At 42.3% G+C, this 24,525-nt stretch overlaps 1 protein-coding gene across 1 annotated transcript in view; it reads right to left on the bottom strand.

Moving 5' to 3' along the window:
- Nucleotides 1-22,706, bottom strand: part of LOC120438625 — a 335,811-nt gene extending 313,105 nt beyond the window's left edge. Inside the window, exons 1-4 of the mRNA XM_039609046.1 lie at nt 21,975-22,706; nt 11,429-11,521; nt 11,212-11,358; nt 11,055-11,122 (exon numbers count right to left, since the gene is read on the bottom strand). Coding sequence (XP_039464980.1) covers nt 11,055-11,113 — 59 coding nt within the window. The 5' untranslated portion in view covers nt 11,114-11,122; nt 11,212-11,358; nt 11,429-11,521; nt 21,975-22,706. The remainder of the gene's footprint in view (nt 1-11,054; nt 11,123-11,211; nt 11,359-11,428; nt 11,522-21,974) is intronic.
- Between the last annotated feature and the right edge of the window lie 1,819 nt (nt 22,707-24,525).

Below are 24,525 nucleotides of genomic sequence, written 5' to 3' on the forward strand. Positions count from 1 at the left end.
GGTGCCAACTCTATTTAACTATGTTACACTTACAGATGTGTGGATGTCTTGTGTGCTTTGTGATTTACTTTTAATGCAATATTTTATGATGCAATATTTTGTATGCAACCTGCCAGTTAGCTTAAGCTAACTCTTAGCTTAAGCTAACTCTGGTATAATGCATCAAATTCCATTGTTAATATTGCCTTGATCATCACTGATCACCAAAACCTGGTTTCACCCAGGAATTCGCCATGCTAGCGTACAGCTAGCAGGCCTTATTCTGCTCCGCTGGTACAGGACAAAGGACTCTGGTAAGAGTGCATTAGAGGGTGCTGGTGCGACAACAGTAGTGATCATGACGGCTGTGTACATTCCACCTGATGCTAATGTAAACACGGCGCTCTCTATCCTGCTGAACACCATTAACGAACAGCAGCGGGCCACATAATTGCAGGTGACTTTAATAAGGCCAACATAAAGACTGTACTCCCAAAGTTCTATAGCCATGTTAAATGTCCCACCAGAGGAGAAAACACTCTAGACCATGTTTATCCCACATCAAGCGTGCATATAGAGCCATTCCCCTCCCCCACCTCGGTCAGTCCGACCACCTCTCCCTCCTGCTCTTTCCAACCTACACCCCCCTAAGACGCAGTGCCAGGTCCACCACAAAGACTGTTACAACCCTGCCTGAAAATGCTCTCTCCAAACTGCAGGACTGCTTCACACAGACAGACTGGGACATATTTGAACACCAGGACCTAGAAACTTTCACAGGGTCAGTACAGGACTATATCAAATTCTGTACTGCAAACGTGACTGTGGACAAAAGCATTCAGATTTCCTCAAACCCAAAACCCTGGATGACGAGCGAGGTCCGCTCACTCCTCAAAGCCCACGATGCTGCTTTCCGGTCAGGTGACAGAACTCTGTACAGGGCTGCTCGACCTGACCTGAGAAGGGAAATTAAAAAATGCCAAGTCAGACCAAAAAGAAGCATAAAGTACGGTGTACATTTTAGGACATCGTCAGGTCTCAGGAAAAAAGTTGTCAGGTATCAGTCTCACACGAAAAACTGTCAGGTCTCAGACTCACATGGAAAATTGTCAGGTCTCAGACTCACATGGAAAATTGTCAGGTCTCAGACTCACATGGAAAATTGTCAGGTATCAGACTCACATGGAAAATTGTCAGGTCTCAGACTCACATGGAAAATTGTCAGGTATCAGACTCACATGGAAAATTGTCAGGTCTCAGACTCACATGGAAAATTGTCAGGTATCAGACTCACATGGAAAATTGTCAGGTCTCAGACTCACAATGAAAATTGTCAGGTCTCAGACTCACATGGAAAATTGTCAGGTATCAGACTCACATGGAAAATTGTCAGGTCTCAGACTCACACGAAAAATTGTCAGGTATCAGACTCACACGAAAAAATGTCAGGTCTCAGAACACGAGCTATCAGACAGAGAGAAAATCTTCCTGCAGGTGGCGCTGTTGTCACGTCCCACCAGTCACGGAGAAACTTGCGTATCTCTGTTCGGGAATAGCAGATAGAGCGTAGGCTCTGAGAGGAGGGCCAGCGTTTACGCTTCGAAAACACGACCGAGTGTTTTAACCTGACAGCCTGAGGTGTTCTTCAGTAAACTGGACTACCCGACAGAAGGACCCGAGGCTCCGCTGCACTGTTTCGGTAAGTTAAATGTGTTTTTAAGCTACTCCGTAACTACCGTCCTTAGCTAGGTCCTGAGACCCAGCTAGCTAAGATGTCATGGTTCGTTTAGCTAATCTGTGCAGGTGAATGCATTTACTAAAGAAATCAAGAGAAACGTCCCGGGCTACTCAGTCACTAATTACTGTTACTGTACTTTTATTATTATACTGTAAAAGCAACAGGCTGCATCCTGCTTCAGCTCCTGTGCAGAGCTGAATATTAAAGATGTGCAAACAACAGCATGTTTTCAGTCTCTTGCCACATCTGTAAAGACAGTAACATTTTTTTAAAAGCTTGTACTTCAGTAACTCCTCATTAATCAGGAACTATGGATTAAAGTACTGTAGTGTACTGTAATACTGAAAATAAATGTAAGAGAAGAACTTCAGATCCTGAGTGTGTGAGGAAAGAAAAATCAGCTTTATTTCAATTTTGAGGGATAAAATTTATATCTGAGTTTGATGAGTTTGTTCTCTTTGTGATTACAGGGGCTGCCCTCAGATTCAGACCTCAGCACCACCCAGTGACAGCAGACAGATCATCCAACATGTTAACTGCAAAATGAACTGATGAAAACAGTATAAAGGTTAAAGTAGTGAAAGCTGCAGCTTTATTGATAAAGTTAAAGACATGAAAACAAAAGGATTAATCACTCATGTAACTGTGTCACTATATATCAGCATTAACAGGACCTTAGTTTGTATCTCAGACCTGCACACCTTCCGTTTAAAACACTTGATGTACTCAGCTGCATGAAGAGCATATGAGATTTTGTGTAAGACAATTAAATAAAACCTGATGAAGGTCAAAGGTCATCATGTTGAATGTTGTAGTATGTTGAACTACAAACTTGTCATCTGGAATTCTTTCACAGTTTTTTGCAGATAAACTGATTCAGAGTTATTCATACCAGAGTAACCAGAAAGGATCATATATTTTTAAATATATAACTTTCTACAGGACTGAATATAATATCTTTATGTAAAAGTCTGGAGCCTCTCGGGAGTATCTGAGTATTTGTAACATTACACAAACCAAAGGTCTCATCACAGTGTTCATGAAATGCTGAGTTTATCCATCTACTGGGGCGGGTCTACGGAGGAGTGCTGAAGATTTCCCTGTGAGGGAGCTGCTGGTGAAGATCATGAGTCCCGCTTGATCAATGCGATGAGCTTCAGTCTTCCTGGTGTTTCTTAAATGATGCCTCTTTCAGTGGGTCAACAGAACATCTGGCACAGGACAGCTGTGATGAAAGAAAGGGAAGAAGTTTCTGCAAACCTCTGGACACAGGAAACCCAGCTTGGTCCTGGTGGTCTCTCTCACTAGTTTCTCTCCAGGGTGAATGTAGCTGTGGATATAATATGGACTCTATTATTAAATGAAAAGAACAAATTAGACTACACTACTGAAACGTTCTGCTGCTGTTTTTAAAGTTTCCATGTTACCAGGCTGTAGAGGGCTCTGAAGATTTAAACAGTTTTAGATCCATTACACTCACAGTCTTATGTTAAAATTTCAAAGGACAGCATTATATTTTTGATATTAACAGTAACTCTGGGCTTCTGTAGAGTGTGCAGCTGATCTCATCGCTGTCTAAAAATGGATAACAAAACCTAAGGAGTGCTGAATGCTTCAATAACAGGCTATTAGAGTAGCAGGTGTGTAGCATCGCTAACTAGCTAGCAACAAGCCTCCAACACAGCGCTTATGCTAGCGGCTAATCTAGCAAACAAATTAACAACAGAGTGATTTTAGAACTATAAGACGATAAACTGTGTGTCTTTTTTTATAACAGTGAAATGGTTGTATTTACCTTAATTAAACGAGTCGTCAGTCGCGGTAAACCAGCAAAAACACTCGAGCAGCCGGGCTACGTAAAAAGTGTAGGGGGGCGTGTTTGCGGTCACCAGCGGGTGTCACTACTCCAAATTTGCAAGATGGCAGCCTCCATGTGAGACTGAGACCTGACAATTTTCCATGTGAGTCTGAGACCTGACAATTTTCCATGTGAGTCTGATACCTGACAATTTTCCATGTGAGTCTGAGACCTGACATTTTTCCGTGTGAGACTGAGACCTGACAATTTTTCGTGTGAGTCTGATACCTGACAATTTTCCATGTGAGTCTGATACCTGACAATTTTCCATGTGAGTCTGAGACCTGACAATTTTCCATGTGAGTCTGATACCTGACAGTTTTCCATGTGAGTCTGATACCTGACATTTTTCCATGTGAGACTGAGACCTGACAATTTTTCGTGTGAGTCTGATACCTGACAATTTTCCATGTGAGTCTGAGACCTGACAATTTTCCATGTGAGTCTGAGACCTGACAATTTTCCATGTGAGTCTGAGACCTGACATTTTTCCATGTGAGACTGAGACCTGACAATTTTTCGTGAGTCTGATACCTGACAATTTTCCATGTGAGTCTGAGACCTGACAATTTTCCATGTGAGTCTGAGACCTGACAATTTTCCATGTGAGTCTGAGACCTGACATTTTTCCATGTGAGACTGAGACCTGACAATTTTTCGTGTGAGTCTGAGACCTGACAATTTTCCATGTGAGTCTGAGACCTGACATTTTTTCGTGTGATTCTGAGACCTGACAATTTTCCATGTGAGTCTGAGACCTGACAATTTTCCATGTGAGTCTGAGACCTGACATTTTTTCGTGTGATTCTGAGACCTGACAATTTTCCATGTGAGTCTGAGACCTGACAATTTTCCATGTGAGTCTGAGACCTGACATTTTTTCGTGTGAGTCTGAGACCTGACATTTTTTCGTGTGATTCTGAGACCTGACAATTTTCCATGTGAGTCTGAGACCTGACAATTTTCCATGTGAGTCTGAGACCTGACAATTTTCCATGTGAGTCTGAGACCTGACATTTTTTCGTGTGATTCTGAGACCTGACAATTTTCCATGTGAGTCTGAGACCTGACAATTTTCCATGTGATTCTGAGACCTGACATTTTTTCGTGTGATTCTGAGACCTGACAATTTTTCGTGTGAGACTGATACCTGACAACTTTTTTCCTGAGACCTGACGATGTCCTAAAATGTACACCGTAATAAAGTCCTACCTGTCCAGCAACAACACACGGGAGGTGTGGCAGGGAATACAAGACATCATCAACCACAGAGGCTGTGAAAGCAGAAAACCTGAGTGTGCAGCTGGCAGAGGAAATAAACAGCTTCTTCACCTGCTTTGAAACACCACAACAGCAGCACCCATCTGCTTCAGCCCTGCTCCCATCCTCATCCTCACCTGGTTCCTGCACCGCTCCATTCACTGTAACGGAGCACGATGTCAGACGTGTGCTCCTAGCAGTGAACCCCAGGAAGGCGGCTGGTCCAGACGGAGTACCTGGCAAGGTGCTAAGCGCATATGCCCACCACCTCACCCTCATCTTCACCAGACTCTTCAACCTCTCACTGGATCAGGCAGCAATCCCATCCTGTTTAAATCAGACACAATCATCCCAGTGCTGAAGAAGTCTCCCATCACCAGCCTGTGGCCCTCACGCTGTTAATTATGAAATGCTTCGAGAGACTAGTCCTTCAGCAAATCAAGGATTACCTCCCCCCAGAATTCAACCCCCACCAGTTTTCATACCGCGCAAATAGATCCACAGAAGACGCCATCGCCACAGCCCTCCACTCTGTGCTGAGTCACCTGGAACAGCGGCAAAGCTACGTCCTTATGCTCTTTGTGGACTACAGTTCAGCCTTTAATACAATCATCCCGGAAATCCTCATCACCAAACTGGTCACTCTTGGGCTCCCCCCTCTCACATGTGCCTGGATAAAAGCATTTCTCACAAACTGGTCCAAGACTGTAAGACTTGGCCCCCATTTCTCCTCCAGTCGCACACTGAGCACCGGCTCCCCACAGGGCTGTGTGCTGAGCCCCCTCCTGTATTCTCTCTACACCCACGACTGCAGCTCGACCCACAACAACAACCTCATCATCAAGTTTGCTGATGACACCACGGTAGTTGGACTCATCTCAAAGTTGGACTCTCATCTGTACTGTCGTGGTGAAGAAAGAGCTGAGCATAAAAGCAAGCCCCCAGAAGGATCATTAAAACCCCTTAATAATGCAGATTCTGTGCTATGAAGGGTTTTAAAACCTGACTGAAAAAACCTCAAGGACGCCATTATCATCTAGAAAATCTTTCAGTTGACTAAAAACAATTTTCTCTTGAACATTTGAAAGTAAAGGCAGCTTGGAAATAGGCCTATAATTAGCTAAAACTGTGTGATCAAGGCCAGGTTTCTTAAGCAGTGGCTGCACTACTGCATGTTTGAAAATTGCAGGAACCACACCAGAAGACAGACTGCTGTTAATAATGTCAAGGACATACTGTCCTTTACTAGGAAAAAAATTTTTAAAAAAATTGTGGAGGAAAAGAATCCCGAGGGGAACCTGTGGGCTTATATGATGAACCACATCCTCTAAAGTGGAGAGCGTCACAAGATCAAACTGTGTAAAAACAGCAGTGCAAGGGACAGAGACAGGAGCTGTGATGTTCTGCTCGATGACATTCCCTCTTAACAGCACGAGTGCTCTCATTAAACCACGAGAGACCATGAGCGATGGGCTGCCTGGTTTTCAAAGGAGCCACATAGTCCAAGACGGTTTGACAGCAAGAATAAAGCAAGGAATTAAGCTCTTCTGTGTCAGAGGAGACCAAGTCAGAACGTACCAGGCACAGACTGTACCAGGCTAAAAGAGTCGATAAGGCTTAAAAAGTCCTTGACCAGTGGCTTATCAGGACAACATACATGTATATTAAAATCTCCAACAATAAGAACACTATCATAGTTGGGCATAATCCCAGCTAAAAAATCAGAGAAGTCATTTATGAAGTTCTTATTGTATTTCGGGGGGCGATAGATGACTGCGCAGAAAACCGGGTTTGTGCAACTCACCTCAAAGGAGGTGAGTTTGAAGCCGGAGAACGAAGGCTGTAGAAAACTGCAGCCTTCGTTATTTGTAATCCTTTTTGTAGACAGTCGCTGTGCCTCCACCTCTGCCTGACGTCCGTGGCGAATTAAAAAAGCACCAATCCACTGGTAAAAGTTCTGATAGAGCAGGGGAGTCACCAACACTCAGCCAGGTCTCAGTCACACAGAAAATCCAGATCACAGGAACTGAAAAAGTCCCGAAGAATAAAAGTTTTGTTTAAAAGTGATCTGGCGTTCACCAGAGCAATCCTGGCAGGAGCTGGAGCTGGAGCACCGGTTTCAGTAAGTCGAGAAACCCGACGCAGCAATCTCAGGTTTCGATCATGCTGACGGCGGAGGTTTAGCCTGGGAGGGCATAGGCAGCGAGGCCGAGAAACATCATCAAAGCCGACCACAGGCACCAAGAAGGCATCAACAGGATCCAGGAAATGCCGAGACAAAAAATCTTGGAAGTAATCCATGCGCTGGTTGGAAAACAGCAGAACAATTCCTTAGATAAACCTTTAGCTTCACCAGCAGACCGCTTTGTTTACCCCGGCGATGGTGACGCCTTCACCGGGAACGTAGCGTGGGAACCCGGTACAGGTAACCCAGAATTGCCAATACAACTGGGGGCAGGGCTGCTGCCCACCAGCTCCAAAGGACACAATATTTTTGACCACAGGTTGGAGGTCCAGTGTCTGTGTCTGGTGATGATACCTCAGCAGAGACTTTGTTTCGTGGATGACAGAAATTAGAAATAATATAAACATGAACAAACTTGGCAGTGACAGACGAGCAGCCACACACACCCGTGCCATCTTGTCATCAAGTATAATGCAGATTATACAGATACAGATTATAGTCATGTCCAAATTCATGGGCTGAATCCTCCTGAGGACCCGGCCTTTGTGGTCTACGTGTGCCGGGTCCGCAGGAGGTCGGGTAGGCCAGAAGTAAATGGCTGTGAAATTGGACGGTCTAGCCTTCTCAATCTACTCCCGCCCTTAATTCAGAATATTTCCGGTCGTCAGCGCCACAGAGCGAAAAGCAAAAATGGACCCCGAAATCTTGCTCTGTATTTTTTGTACATTTATAATTATTGACGAGCTACAAAAACTGTGTCGCCGTCGTCGTCGCCAGCATGTTTTGTACCGCAGGCTCATCAGAGACAATCACATCCAGGTAAAACTATTAATCTAGAGTGACTCCATGATGGCGGTCATTCAAAATATATGAACAAAATCTCTTATGTTCTTCTATAAGTTTCGATTTATTTTCAATTATTCATATGATCCTGTTACTTATTTATGTACATACAACGGCAGTTAAATTGTCAGAAAGTGTCACGGCTGCCGGGCCAAGCCATGTGGTGAAGGAGAAAAAGGACCCAAAATGCAGGCAGTTGACTGGTGATGAGAGTGACGTTTATTTACAGAAGTGGCAGTGGTGGAACAGGCAGTGAGGAATGACAAACGACTGGAGAAACCTAAACTGGGAAAACTAAATGACAAACCTGAGAGCATAAGAAACGGGTATGGGGTAGAGAGATGCAGACGGAGGAACTGAACACCGTGGAACACAGACGAACCGGCAACAGCCAGGAGAACACACAGGGTTAAAATACACATAGCAGCAATCAAGGGATGAGCAACAGGAGGGGAACACACCTGGGAGAAATCAAAGCTGACAGGGGAAACGTAATCTGAACACACTCACATCAGACAGAGACCTTCAGAATAAAACAGGAAACTCACAGCCACAGAACCAGACAAGACACTGAACTAAACAGACAGATTCACAAACAGACAGTGAGACAGACAGAACACAGAAGTGGGACCAGGACAAGCACAGAACAGAACCTAACAAATGGCAAAATCATAAAAGAATACATACTTAGAATAAACAAAAGCATAAGGAAACATAAAACACTGAGTCGGCAGACTCAGGACCATGACAGAAAGCTGAAAACATGGTTAATTTTGAGTTTACAAAAAAGCTTAGCTACACAGATGAAGTGTATAAAATGTCTTTTCTCAGTGTTAGTATATTTTACTCAAGCTTAGTAATCAGAATAATGCTTTGATGTCATAAAATAAATGAAGTCATACCTTTCTATTAACACTTTTTATGCTGTTCTCCACCTTTTCCTTATCAAGACAATTCATGTTTTAGAAATATTCTTGTTTTATTGTTATTTACCTTTAATAAATATCAATTTAAAACTCCTCAAAGTTTGATGAATGTTCATACATGTTATAAACAACTGTAGATAAAATGAGTTCAGTGAAAATTGTTTCCATCAATTTATTCATAATGAAAAACTTTTAGAATGACACAATAAATAGAAAAAGTAAGAATATTATTTGAATATATTTGTAACTTATTTAGGAACTAATCTTTCTAGTATAGAAAAAAGTCTGTCCATCCTGTCCCTGCTCTCCTTGTCACAGTCTGGCAGGGGCAGACTGTATGAATTGCAAAAAAGGACCCAAAATGCAGACTCCAAGGAACAGGGAGCAAAACGTGAATGTTAACAAAAAGCGAGCCATTTAATGAGGCTGGTAAAAGGTACAAACAAAAGGCAAGGCAAACTGTAGTGATGGGACGTTCTGTATCGAGGCTTTGAAGCGTGTGTCGAGTAATGGAGGGGGCGTTTCCGCGAAGTGCGTATCGAGGCTTGCTTCATTTATGGGAGGAGCTGAAAATGATGACGTCCGAAGCCTCGCTGCCCGGCTGTACCATGTGACTGGTTCAGGAAGCGGTTCGAACTTTGCCGCGAGCTGTGACAGCGATATAAACACCTTAGACTTCATTCAAAATGTGGGTGTTTGATGGAGAGTTACGGTTAGTGAGAGTTTGGAGAAAGTTTGGAGAAAGTTTGGAGGTTTATGAGAGTGAGGAGAGAAAGTCAGGAGAGAATGGAGCCAGCTAAGAAGAGGAGGATGTCCTCCCCTGTGTGGGAACATTTTGATCTTATTCCTCCCAACAAGGTATGTAAATTTCTACAGAAGATGTATTTTCATAATACTGATGGTGCAATAAAATTTAAGTTAAGCTGTCTTTACTTTTGCACAAGGTGAAGTGTTTGCTATGTGCCAGGGAGCTGGGATATAACAACAACACCTCACCCATGCTCAGGCACTACAGAGCTTTGCATGAGAATAAGGGGAACACGGATTGTGGAGCAAGACCAGGTGAGCCATCAAATGCCATGATAATATAGCATGCAGTCATGTTACTAAATGATATAACAATATTATACAACTGTAATAAGTTACGTGTGTGATATTTATATTTGTGCTTTGTTTTTATTGTCTTTCCTCAGGAGAACAATCTCAAATAGATGAAGACCTGGTTAGCATGGTGATTGAGGACTCCCAGCCATTTAGCATTGTGTAGGACAAAGGATTTAAAAGATCTGTTAAATCATTAAATCCTAGCTATGTTCTCCCCACTAAAGAGGTCATAAAAGCAGTGACAATGTAGTTTTTACAGAATAAAATGTGAACAGGCAGGACTGAGGCTTTGAGCCTCAGTGTGTAGCTGTCCATACCCCAACCACACCTCACCTCACAGTAAATGATCATTTCCATTTTTAGCATTTCCAAATAATCATGTTCCATACTGCCAGTATAAATATACACAGCATACTGCCATCACTACAATATACATGTTTTACACACTCCTTTTGTTGTTGACATTTACAGGCTGTGTGCAAAATGCCACACTCTTCAAATTCATGCCAACTAATATTTTTATGTCCACTAGATGTCCTACTAGAGCAAATGAAGCTTCAAGAAGCTTTGTGCTGGGGTGAACCAATTGGATGAAAAGCTTCAGTGCTTCATGAAGCTTCATCTGACCATCACTAGGAAACTGAAACAAAATTAACACAAACCTAAACTGGGAAATCTAAACAAACAATAAGAAAAACCTAGGTAAGAAACTTGGAAGCATGGCATGGGAAACATGGCGTGGACAACAGACGACCTGACAAGGAATGAACAGAAACACACAGACTAAATACACACAAGGGTGATTAGGGGAAGTGGAAACACATGGGGAAACAGCTGACACTCGTCTGACATAACGAGACAAAGGAAGCAAAGCTGACTACACTGACATAGGACATAGTCCTTCAAAATAAAACAGGAAACATGAGACAGACATGATAATACAAACTTGATAACATAAGACACGCAGCATGAAACACAAAAGGGCAAAAGGAGACTAAAACACAGGGGTAGAAGACACAAGGGGAATCTAAATATACACATGAGCTTAGATAACCTAATGAAGTTAGAAATAAACCATAAACATCAAAATAAACTTAAACTCAAAACGCTGGGTCAACAGAACGTGACACTCCTGTTCTCTCCTCAGCGTCCCTTTGGTACCTCATGTCTCTCCCTTCTCCTCTTCCTCCCTGTTGGCAGTGGCTGACCTCCATCCTCATCTGTCTCCTCTATAAATAATAAAAATAACACAACTTTTAGTAAATGTACATTTATTAAATTTTATTCTTAAAAATTATCTTCTTGACAAAACACATACTTTGTATCATTTCTTTAAGTTGTCCCACTTCTTTTTGGCCTGCAAGGGGCCAAAAGCATGTCAACACCATGACAACTATGATAATCCCTAAATCCAAAAGTTTTCACAGCAGAGCAGAAGAGGAAATCCGTCTGGACATCACAGGTTCTGTACAGAATGAAGGTTATTGAAACCGTACTCAGATGAATATGATGTGTAAATTGATTTATTCTTGTACCTCCATCCCACAGTGGCTGACTTTTTACCCCGGTGAAGAGGTGATCGTTTTCTCCTCTAATTTTTATGAGGTCCGCCATTTGCTCTTTGGTCCCTATAAACATATCACAAAAGAGTTAATTGGGAAATATAAAAAATAGCTGTATGTAAGCGGCAATGAAAAACCACGGGACACAAACCTAACATGTTAAACATTTATATTGTGACCCAGAAAGATTAATAAGAGTCATTTTAAAACTTAGTACCGCCCGCAATTGCCGGTAACTAGAGTTTGGCTGGGCCGCGCTATGAATTCTGGGATATGGTGGGCCACAAAGCATACATCCTTCAGATTCGGGGAGAAGGAGGAGGCATTTGTCGGCTGCATTCGGAGGAGTCTACGAATTTGGACAGCCTTCGGCGTGTCGCTGAGACGTAATCGGTCTACAAATGCGTCCTCAGGAGGATGCAGCCCATGAATTTGGACACCCCCATGTCTCTCAGCTTTTTTAGAATCTTTTTAAACACAATTAAGAACAGAGAAATAAATGAATATTTAAAAAAAAAAAAAAACTTTGTCTGACATTTAAATTCCTCATTTAAAAATCCATTTCCTCACTGCTTTTGTCTTTCCTGTTCGCTCACTGATTAGCACATACACATTATATTAGCAAACAGATTACCTTTGGGTTAACTATTGGATTAGCTCCTGGATTAGCTATCAGATTAGCTCTGATTATGTAAATAAACCAGACCGTGTGATGTAAGGAGCTCTCTGATTAGATCGACATACTGGGATTTTTCTGCCCTGCTGTTTGTGCTCATAGCTTTGTCCTCCTAAGAAGCCTGTGCGAAGACCCTCCAGGTGAGTTCCCACTGAAACTCTCCAGAGTAGCAGTAAAACAGCTGTATGAACATCTGCAGAGGGATGGTTTATTAAAGAGTGTCAGTCACATTCAGAGCTCCGCAGCATCGGTGAGCTGAACTTTTAGGCTGCTGTCCCTGTGAGCTGGACAACCAGCAAGACTGGACATTGTTACAGATTTAGGACGTTCAAGTCTGTGAAGATCTTTTAAACTTTAAAGTCAGGGCTCATAGAAGGGTAGAAGATCCAGAGAGATGGAGTTAAAACACACAGGAAACCTGAGAGTGTGGGCTGTTCATAAGAGAAACATTCACTTTGTACTGACCACAAACTGAAATGATTATGAATATTATAAACAGATAGAAGGAGCCACAGGACTGAGAGACGGGGCCTTTACTCTGACATGTGACTGAAGCAACGATCAGGAGCGGGGCGGTCTGAGGTCAGTGTGGACAAACCACAGATATGTTCGTTAGTGACCTCACAGCCCTTTATGGATCCAACAGAAGTGTTTTCAAGACATGTGTAAACATGTGATGAACTCAGCTATGATTCCCTGTCAAACATCACACTAATGTTAAATATAATCATGTTTAATCCCTGACGTCTGTCACAGTTTGAAGAGGAACCAGGAGAGCCCACAGTACAGAGCCAAAACTCACAGTTAAAATAAGGACAGCTGTCCTCAGATCAGCAGGAAACCACACAAAGAAGAAGTGATGCAGAGGAAAAGACTAGTCCTCATCAAACCAGACCCAAAGATATTATTTGAATTGTTTCACTCTTGATTATATAACCTTAGTTTAGTTTTATTCTTTTCCCTGTAAAAACACAGCCTTGGTCTGATCAGATGAAAATGTAAACCCCCACTCATGTGACCATCCTTCAGCTTCAATATCACTTCCTGTATCTTTGCAGTAATAAACTCTAAGTCCCTTTGTCTCTTCCACACACAACACCATCATCTACAGAAAGGGAAAATCCCATCCCACTGCCTATATTATGAAACACATCATTGATCATTAGTGAAAATAATAAATAATAAAGGACTGACTCTACTCCATATTCTACTGTACACTTATTTCCTTACTTCTGTAGAGAAAATCCTTTCTCCATGTGTGCAGTACACTTGCCCTGTGATACCTGTGATCTTCCCCACTTTAATAGTAAACCCACTGTCCACATCATGTCATATATGCTTTATCATTGTCATGAAACACTACTACAACACTCTGTGTTCACTTGGGCTTTTCTCATTTCAACACTTCAAACTACATCTATGACGCTGGAGTTTTTTATATGTTAGCATTACCATGTTAAGGTGTCACATAGTGGAATATTTTTATTTATACTCTATCCTGGTTTTATTAAGATTTTTAGTGCATGATTTCATTCTGTTTGTATTGCATGTTTTTAGTGTGTTATTTGACATATTTGACATAATCCAGTGCGGACTGGTTTAAACTGGATTCAGTCTGATTTTTCTTATTATGGTTTTTTTTTATCTTGAGGAGTTTGCCCCCTCACATATACTAATGTGCACCAAACAGGACTTTAATATCACCAACTATTCCCATGTTATTACGGTGTATCAATATAAATGGCCCACCCTGTAGTATATCAGCCTTTCATTAATCACTTTCTACATTATCTATATTGGCCATATTATATTTACATTACCAAAGTGAGATGACTTTAGTCTCATTAACAACATTGGCTAATTGTTATTGTAATACTCAACTAATCAAAGTGATGTCATTAAAAAATGAATGAACAAAAAAATATTTTTCTGTCAAACAGTGCTCAATGAAATGTTTCTAGCTGTTAGTATCATGGTTGCCTGGCAACCTGAGCTAGACCGTCCTATCCTCTCTCTTCTGGTTCTTGGCGAAGGCGGTCGCACTTTTCTCCTCTCCCTTATCTTCCCTGCTTAGCTTCTGTGTCCTTGTCTAGTCTCATCTACTTTTTCCACTCTCCTTCCCTGGAACACTCTCTCACAGTCTGTTCTCTAAAACCTAAAAGACGAATTATGGATTTGATTATGGATTTGATCAACTGGTCCCTGAATGCAATTGACACACTCTTCTCAACGAGAAGCCTGGGCTCAGGTGAGTCTAAGTGCGCTGGAGGGACTTTCCCTGCCGGATACACGATGGACAGGTGGCATAACTGGAGGGTCGTGTGCCTGGCGGGACAGTTGATTGAGGACATCGAAGACACTTGCCTGTTCTGAACCATGATAATAGGGTTCTTGCTGATCAGAGCTGGCTTGGCCCTGGCTTATCGAAGATTAAAGAAAGTAGAATCGGCTGTTCAAAACCCCACAAGGCTGCCCGCTGTGATTGAAATGATGGGACGAGTCTGGAGTTCTCAAAATGGGCTCATTGAGTGCAGCATGGATAAGATCTTGGAGAAGCTTGAGGCTGCCGTGAACACTCAGAATAAGACCTCTGAGCGGAAATTGGATCACATCTTGGAGAAGCTCTCTGCGGTCGTGAGTTCTCAGAATTTGCTCTTTGAGCGCAAGATTGACAACATCATGGAGAAGCTCACAGCTCTCCAACGGGAGATTGAGAGACCAGTGTCGGACTGCTAGAACAGCTTTGAAATTTGTATGAATTGTTCGCACCAAAGTTTAAACCACCATCATTTCATGCGGATACCCCTTCAGTGCCAGCTGCGGTCTCAAGGCTGGAGCTGAACAACAACACCGGGATAACAGACTGTGCATTGACTGTTCTTCCTAGTGTAACTCCGCTCAGTCTCTATCTCCGGTGCTGTAAGAGTAAAACTCTCTGGACCAAGGGTGTAGATTTGGTTTTGGCATTGGTGGGGACGGATGATTCAACCACCGAACCCTGCCTCTCTTTTTTTTTAGTTTTTGTCTCTGCTTCTTGATAAAAAAAGGAGAAATATACTAAATATACAATTCATAGTTTTATATGTGAATTATATAATGTTAAATTACTATTAAACAAATGACTGATTTAAGACTTTAGTTTACTTCAGCCATATTCCATATAAATCAGGTATCATACAAAAATTAAAAAAAAATCTTCAAATACAGTCATGACAATAAAAGAATATGACTTTAAGGACTTAACAACATTACTTCAGTTATAGTACACCAACATCTCTGACACATTAGCACTAAGGAAACACTGAATGACCTGGTGGTTTTTGTCCATAAAACTACTCATCTAAGATTAGCACAAAGTAAAAGATCTCTCAGCAAAATTATGCAACATTTTAGGCACTATTGCCCCGATCAAATCAGTGAGCTGGGATTTTTTATTCTAAACATGAACTACTGTTACAGCAACAGACATGGACGACTGGTGCCCCACACAACAACTCAATGTCCACTATGTGAAGGAGTCTATACTACTGTCTATACTACACTGTCCTGGTGGACATGGCAACACTTTTTTCATGGTTACATACAGTTTTAGACTGATGTGAGCCAAAGCCTAGCACATACCTGCCAACCTTGAGACCTCAGAATTAGGGAGACATTCAAAGGGGTTTTTACAGTGTTTACTTATCGGAAAAAAATAAGTTAAATGTCACAGGCCTGTTCTGGGGGTGTCCAAATTCAGAGGCTGCGTCCACCTTCGCGGTCTAAGTGGGCCGGGTCCTACGAAAGCCGGTATCGAGAGGAGAAATATTTTATTGCTATTATTTGCTGCTATTTTGATAATCATCATTACCGTTTCATGTTAATAGTGATGTTGCTTTCACAGATGCATTCAGATGTTCAAATATATTGGTATTATATCAGTCTTTATTACAGGTCCAAGAAGAACCACTTCGAACTGTTGAGTTGAATCTATAATTGTAAATGTTTTTAATGCTTCTATGATCTCAGTGTTTCTGTGTAGAGGGCAGAGACAGGAAAATACACTCTGTGCTAAAATGAGACAGGAAACGCGTCTGCAAGTCATGCTTTTGCAGAAGTGAAACTGAAGCCAGAGTTTAAGTGCAAGCCAAAGAGTAGGGTGTTTATTATGCATTTATTGCGGATTAAGCCTTAAGTAGTTGTGGTAGATTGAAACAGTTGTTTATATATTTCACATATAAGTCAAGATCATTACACACAGGATGGCCTTAGCCTGGTTGGTTGCTTAAGTTGAGGTCAACTAAGGTTTAGAAAGCAGATGCAAACTCTGCACATACAGATAGACGAGACATACACACCATAATAGATCTATTTTGGTAAGTGAGAAGTGAAGATGGGTTTTTGCTGCAAATGCAGAATTGTGCCGAAGTACTTAGAGGAAGTGCAACAGATGTCCCAGGAGATAAGCGACAGCGAAGACGAGCTGAGGGGAAGCACCGACCCGAAGACAATGTTCTTTAAAACTATGTTAAAGGTTGTTGACAGAACATTTGTGGTTTTGAGTTGACGTATGCTTTGTTTAAATCTGCCTAGCAACAGAAAAGGGGGCTGTACTATCTTAACCCTATAAAACTGTTGTCTGAATATGGTAAAGACAGTTCAATACTGATTGGGTTGTTGAACTCACACATGTGTTCATTAAAATGCCGTCTAAATTGCACACGCCTGGATCTGTGGTTATTTTTGGATTCCTCTCTCAACATTGAACCCTAACACCGCTTAGACCGGAAATGAGCGACAGTGAAATTGGAGGATCTAGCCTTCATAATTACGTCACCTCTGCCGTCTGCTCCTTGCTGTCTAAATAAAATAAAATATAACCGGACGCTTGCGTAGATTCTCGACCGTCTCACACTTCTGTTTAATCAGTTTTCTGTTCGACATTTATTCAGCAGTGTGAAAATCCCGGAGGAACCCTCCCGAGGGATTAATAAAGTTTTATTTAATCTAATCTAATCTAATAACTTTAATCTCAGCCAAACCGATTTACTCACGAAAAAATAAAACACTGAAAAAGGCCAAACAATAACATGTTTAAGTTATTTGAAGTTTACACAACTACATTATCGCCTGAAAATATGTTAAAAGTTTATTTCGCGACCCAGAAAGAGTAATAAGAGTAATATTAACACTAAGTAGCTGCAGTGGTAGCAGCTATTGTTGGAAACTGGAATTGGCTGGGCCAATCTAGGATATGGTTTTTCAATTTTGTTGTCCGGGTGGAAAATCGGGAGAAATTGGGGAGAATGGTGGCTCCGGGAGATTTTCGGAAGGGGCACTGAAATTTGGGATTCTCCCGGAAAAATCGGGAGGGTTGGCATGTACGACCTAGCATAGCCTGTAACGTTATTATGACGGACACATTTTATGAGTGAACTTGACTTTAAGTGACTTACAGGTTTCTTTGAAAAATACTTTCTTACAACCAGGTTCTTCCTTTTTGCTGCCGTTATCCTCTCCTCCTCGCAGCGCAGGGTTGCCGCTGCTAAAACTAAACAGAGCTCCCTGAAAGGCACAGCCAATCACATTGGCCATATTTGTCACATGAGGTAGGACTCCAGTAGAGAGCGTAATTTAACTCGTTCTGCAACGCTGGGCGAATGAGACTTTAACAGATCTTTTTTTTTCTTTCTATCGGGTTTGTATTTCTTTACTCGAAGAGATCAAATTATTGGTGGGGACAGTTCAATAATTGCTGGATATTGGTGGGGACACGTCCCTTCCGTCCATGCCAAATCGACGCCCTTGCTCTGGACTCGAGATGGGTAGAGCTCAGGGGCGGTTTATTCCTATTTATATCTGCTATGCATTCATCGCAACTCTCCCAGTTGTCATGCAGCTTGAATTCAACGTTCCTCCAGAGTGGGACTCACATAGGACTCACATGTCCACAAGGCTGCAGGTCCTGATGGCATCCCCGGGCGTGTTCTCAGAGCGTGTTCTGGGGAGCTTGCAGGAGTCCTGACAGACATATTCAACCTGTCCTTGGCCCACGCTGTGGTACCGGCCTGCTTCAAAACCACCTCCATCGTCCCGATACCCAAAAACTCCAACCCATCTAGCCTCAATGACTACCGCCCAGTAGCACTCACCCCCATCATCACTAAGTGCTTAGAGGAGCTGGTCTTAGCACACTTTCCTGTAAGTGCTGATGGTGGCGCTGTCACTTGGTGTTCGCTCGCTTTGTGGTAGAGTATCACTTCCTGTTCCTGCTCAAACACAGTGGTGTTTCTGAGTAGCTTTTCTGCTTAGCAATTTAATTTAAATCTTTTGATACATCCCTTTTTCATAGTATAATCTTAACGTGCTTCATCTGAATCACCCTTTCTGTGTACTCACTACCTAATTTATAGCCAAAGTATTCACTCACTGTCTCTTTACTGTTTCGCTAGCTTAGCTTAGCTCGTAGCCGACTCGCTAGCACCATGGCTACTTCACCTGTCCCTCCTGCACTTTCCTGCTCATTGTGTCAGATGTTTAGTTACTCCTCGGCCTCCTTTAGCAGTAATGATACCTGTAACAAATGTAGCATATTTGCAGCTCTGGAGGCCAGGATTACTGAATTGGAGACTCGGCTTCGCACCCTTCATTCACCCGTAGCTAGCCAGGCCCCTGTAGCTGGTGCAGCCGAAGATAGCGTGAGGCCCGCTAGCTGTTCCCGGCAGACCCCAAGCAGCTGGGGAAAGAGGCGGCTGGGTGACGGTGAGGAGGAAGCATAGTCCTAAACAGAAGCCCCAGGTACACCACCAACCTGTTCATGTGTCTAACGTTTTTCCCCACTCGGCAACACACCCGCCGGGGTCAAACTCTGGTAATTGGTGATTCTGTTCTCAGACATGTGAAGCTAGAGACACCGGCAACCATAGTCAATTGTCTTCCAGGGGCCAGAGCAGGCGAAATTGAAGGAAATTTAAAACTGCTGGCTAAGGGTAAGCGTAAATACAGTAAGATCATAATTCACGTCGGCAGTAATGACACCCAGTTACGCCAATCGGAGGTCACTAAAATCAATATTGAATCGGTGTGTAACTTTGCCAAAACAATGTCGGACTCTGTAGTTTTCTCTGGTCCCCTCCCCAATCAGACCAGGAGTGACATGTTTAGCCGCATGTTCTCCTTAAATTGCTGGCTGTCTGAGTGGTGTCCCAGAAAGCGATGTGGGCTTCATAGATAATTGGCAAACCTTCTGGAGGAAACCTGGTCTTGTTAGGAGAGGCGGCATCCATCCCACTTTGGATGGAGCAGCTCTCATTTCTAGAAATATGGACAAATTTATTAAACCCCCAAAACATGACTATCCAGAGTTGGGACCAGGAAGCAGAGTTCCAGTCTTACGCGCCTCTCTGCAGCTTCTCTCCTCCTGCTACCCCCAAAAACCCATCTCCATTGAGACTGTGTCAGCTCCCAAAAGACAAAAACAAACCAAAACCAGCAATAAACAACTTAAACATAAAAATCACAAAGAAAGAACAATACAGTATCCACATCTGAACCAAAGAGTAAAACAGTGAAATGTGGATTATTAAATATTAGGTCTCTCTCCTCCAAGTCTCTGTTAGTACATGACTTAATAATTGATCAACAAATCGATTTACTCTGCCTTACAGAAACCTGGTTGCAGCAGGATGAGTATGTTAGTTTAAATGAATCAACACCCCCGAGTCATTCTAACTACCAGAAATCTCGAAGCACAGGCCGAGGGGGCGGTGTGGCAGCAATTTTTCACACCAGCCTATTAATTAACGAAAGACAAAGACAGACTTTTAATTCATTTGAAAGCCTGATGCTTAGCCTCGTCCACCCCAGCTGTAAAACTCAGAAACCAGTCTTACTTGTTATTATCTATCGTCCACCTGGGCCTTACACAGAGTTTCTCTCTGATTTCTCAGACTTTTTATCTGATTTAGTGCTCAGCTCAGATAAAATAATTATTGTGGGTGATTTTAACATCCATGTAGATGCTATAAATGACAGCCTCAACATCGCATTTAATCTGTTATTAGACTCAATTGGCTTCTCTCAAAATGTAAAAGAACCCACCCACCACTTTAATCACACTCTAGATCTTGTTTTAACGTATGGCATAGAAACTGAACATTTAACAGTGTTTCCTGAAAACCCTCTGCTGTCTGATCATTTCCTGATAACATTTACATTTACAATAATTGATTACACAGCAGTGGAGAGTAGACTTTATCACAGTAGATGTCTTTCTGAAAGTGCTGTAACTAAGTTTAAGAATATAATCCACCCACTGTTATCATCTTCAATGCCCTGTACCAACATAGAGCAGAGCAGCTATCTGAACGCTACTCCAACAGAGGTCGATTATCTTGTTAATAATTTTACCTCCTCACTACGATGCGACTCTGGATACTGTAGCTCCTGTGAAAACTAAGGTCTCAAATCCAAAGTCCCTGACTCCGTGGTATAATTCTCAAACACGTAGCCTAAAGCAGATAACTCGTAAGCTGGAGAGGAAATGGCGTGTCACAAATTTAGAGGATCATCATTTAGCCTGGAGAAATAGTTTGCTGGTATATAAGAAAGCCCTCCATAAAGCCAGAACATCTTACTATTCGTCACTGATTGAAGAAAATAAGAACAACCCCAGGTTTCTCTTCAGCACTGTAGCCAGGCTGACAAAAGTCAGAGCTCTACTGAGCCAACAATCCCTTTAACGTTAACTAGTAATGACTTCATGAACTTCTTCACAAATAAAATTTTTATCATTAGAGAAAAAATTACCAATAATCATCCCACAGATGTAACATTATCTACAGCTACTTTTAGTACCATCAATGTCAAGTTAGACTCTTTTTCTCCAATTGATCTTTCTGAGTTAACTTCAATAATTAATTCCTCCAAACCATCAACGTGTCTTTTAGACCCCATTCCTACAAAACTGCTCAAAGAGGTCCTGCCATTAATTAATGCTTCAATCTTAAATATGATCAACCTATCTCTAATAATCGGCTATGTACCACAGGCCTTCAAGCTGGCTGTAGTTAAACCTTTACTTAAAACCCATCTCTAGACCCAGCTGTCTTAGCTAATTATAGGCCAATCTCCAACCTTCCTTTCATATCAAAAATCCTTGAAAGAGTAGTTGTCAAACAGCTAACAGATCATCTGCAGAGGAATGGCTTATTTGAAGCGTTTCAGTCAGGTTTCAGAGCTCATCACAGCACAGAAACAGCTTTAGTGAAGGTTACAAATGATCTTCTTATGGCCTCTGACAGTGGACTCATCTCTGTGCTTGTCCTGCTAGACCTCAGTGCTGCATTCGATACTGTTGACCATAATATCCTATTAGAGCGATTAGAACATGCTGTAGGTATTACAGGTACTGCACTGCAGTGGTTTGTATCATATCTATCTAATAGACTCCAATTTGTACATGTAAATGAAGAGTCCTCTTCAGACACTAAGGTCAATTATGGTGTTCCACAGGGTTCAGTGCTAGGACCAATTCTATTTACATTATACATGCTTCCCTTAGGCAGCATCATTAGAAGACATAGTGTGACCAAGTGGTCGGTGGGGTTATAAAAGAAATAATAAAATGACAACGCCACCTAGGGGAATTTCACCCCCAGGAAATATATTTAAGAAAAATAGATAAAAAAAAGAATAAAAGGAGGCCGCACAGATTCAAGGATGCACACTGAGGCAGGTTGGCTCCAATATTAAAACAGTTTTATTTATAGTAAAAATAAATAAAATATTTAGAAACCAAGATGTAGCGTCATTGTTGACAGTGTCCTAAAGTGAAAATAAAACAAACATGGAACTTGGACTTACCAGCAGCCGTGGACCCAAAAGAAAATCACACAAAACGAAAATCACTGCAGCCCACCCGGTGCTGTACAAAAGAGTGTGAAAACGACCCACCACCTAAGGTCCCAGGGCCACTGGTACGTCCTCCGTTCACTAAAAGAAAACACAGAAAAATATGTTAAAAGAATAAAAGGACACTGAGCATCAGGCTCGCTACAGATGATAAAAAGAACTAAAACACACTTTAATAAAAGAAACCACACACACACACACACACACACACACACAGGAAGGCTTGTGCCCCACGGGTCCACTCGTACTGGTAGTAATGGTCCCAGCCTCAATCGCGAGCTGGTCTGGCTCCCCACAGTCTAAGACCAGCAACGGGGGCAATTTAAAATCCCCGGCACGACACTCGGGCAAAGAATGGCTTCAGCCCGATCACAGAAGCGTGGGCACACGCCACAGTTCAGAAATAAAATAAAATAAAACCAGGCGAACCAGGAAATGGTAGGCCTACTTAATAAAACAAGATAAGACACGATAAAACAATTCAAAACCAGACAAGACAAGACAGCAGGCTCCACTGAGGAGGAGCCCTCACAACAACGGCTAGGCAGATGTCTTGATTCTTCACTTAAGGCTGAGTGAGTTGCCACGGAGGTGAAGGCAGCGCTCAAACCCTAAAACAGATAAATGTAACCTTAGCCTCTTGTAGTGGTGAATGCTAATAAAAATAATTTTAACAGCTTACCCCAGGACCGAGGCGCTATACTCTCACTGGTGGAGGATCACACAAGCACCTCTCTCCAAGCGCCGAACAAAACAACCTGCCGGCGCTACAACAGGCCGCAAAAACTATTACAATACATTCCAATACTGAGAGGGAATCTGAGGTTAGCAAGAGCATACCTGTGGCTGTCATATGATCTACTCTTGCCGATCAGTCCGTCGCAGAGTGCCAGCATTTACTACTGCTTTGTGCTGAATGCATGGGAGGAATAGTTCAGAGAAGCACAGGCTTTGCTTTATACCTGATGCAAGCCTGCAATCAACATGCAGGTGGGTTCCCAATTGACCTAGTTTTGCAGTGAGAGCGAGCGCAGGAGAGAGCGAGAGCAGTAGAGCGGGCGAGCGAGAGAGAGAAAAGAAAGGCGAGTAGCCCATCCGGCTACAATAGCATAAATTTTCACTGCTATGCAGATGACACGCACCTCTATCTATCCATGAAGCCAGGTAACACAGACCAATTAGTTAAACTGCAGGAATGTCTTAAAGACATAAAGACCTGGATGGCCGCTAACTTTCTGCTTCTTAATTCAGATAAAACTGAGGTTATTGTACTCGGCCCTGAAAATCTTAGAAATATGGTATCTAAGCAGATTCTTACTCTGGATGGCATTACCTTGGCCTCCAGTAATGCTGTGAGAAACCTTGGAGTCATTTTTGACCAGGACATGTCCTTCAACGCACATATTAAACAAATATGTAAGACTGCTTTCTTCCATTTGCTTAACATCTCTAAAATTAGAAATATCCTGTCTCAGAGTGATGCTGAAAAACTAGTTCATGCATTTATTACTTCCAGGCTGGACTACTGTAATTCTTTATTATCAGGATGTCCTAAAACTCGCTGAAAAGCCTTCAGCTAATCCAAAATGCTGCAGCAAGAGTACTGACAGGGACTAGAAAAGAGAGCATATTTCTCCTGTTTTGGCTTCCTTCATTGGCTTCCTGTTAAATCCAGAATTGAATTCAAAATCCTGCTCCTCACATACAAGGTCTTAAATAATCAGGCCCCATCTTATCTTAATGACCTTGTAGTACCATATCACCCTATTAGAGCACTTCGCTCTTGCACTGCAGGCCTACTTGCTGTTCCTAGAGTATTTAAAAGTAGAATGGGAGGCAGAGCCTTCAGTTTTCAGGCCCCTCTTCTGTGGAACCAACTTCCAGTTTGGATTCGGGAGACAGACACTATCTCTACTTTCAAGATTAGGCTTAAAACTTTCCTTTTGCTAAAGCATATAGTTAGGGCTGGACCAGGTGACCCTGAATCCTCCCTTAGTTATGCTGCAATGAGCGTGAGGCTGCCGGGGATTCCCATGATGCATTGAGTTTTTCGCTTCCAGTCACCTTTCTCACTCACTATGTGCTAATAGACCTCTCTGCATCGAATCATATCTGTTATTAATCTCTGTCTCTCTTCCACAGCATGTCTTTCATCCTGTTTTCCTTCTTTCACCCCAACCGGTCGCAGCAGATGGCCGCCCTCCCTGAGCCTGGTTCTGCGGAGGTTTCTTCCTGTTAAAGGGAGTTTTCCTTCCCACTGTCGCCAAAGTGCTTGCTCATAGGGGGTCATATGATTGTTGGGTTTTCTCTGTATTTATTATTGTGCTATCTACTGTACAATATAAAGCGCCTTGAGGCGACTTTTGTTGTGATTTGGCGCTATATAAATAAAATTGAATTGAATTGAATTGAAATTCAAATCCTGTCTCCCCCACCCTGGACCCCCACCAATTTGCATACCGCCAGAACAGGAGCACAGAGGATGCAGTCTCCATCGCACTGC

The sequence above is a fragment of the Oreochromis aureus genome, linkage group 3 (assembly GCF_013358895.1).
Source record: "Oreochromis aureus strain Israel breed Guangdong linkage group 3, ZZ_aureus, whole genome shotgun sequence".
In the NCBI taxonomy this organism is placed as follows: domain Eukaryota; kingdom Metazoa; phylum Chordata; class Actinopteri; order Cichliformes; family Cichlidae; genus Oreochromis; species Oreochromis aureus.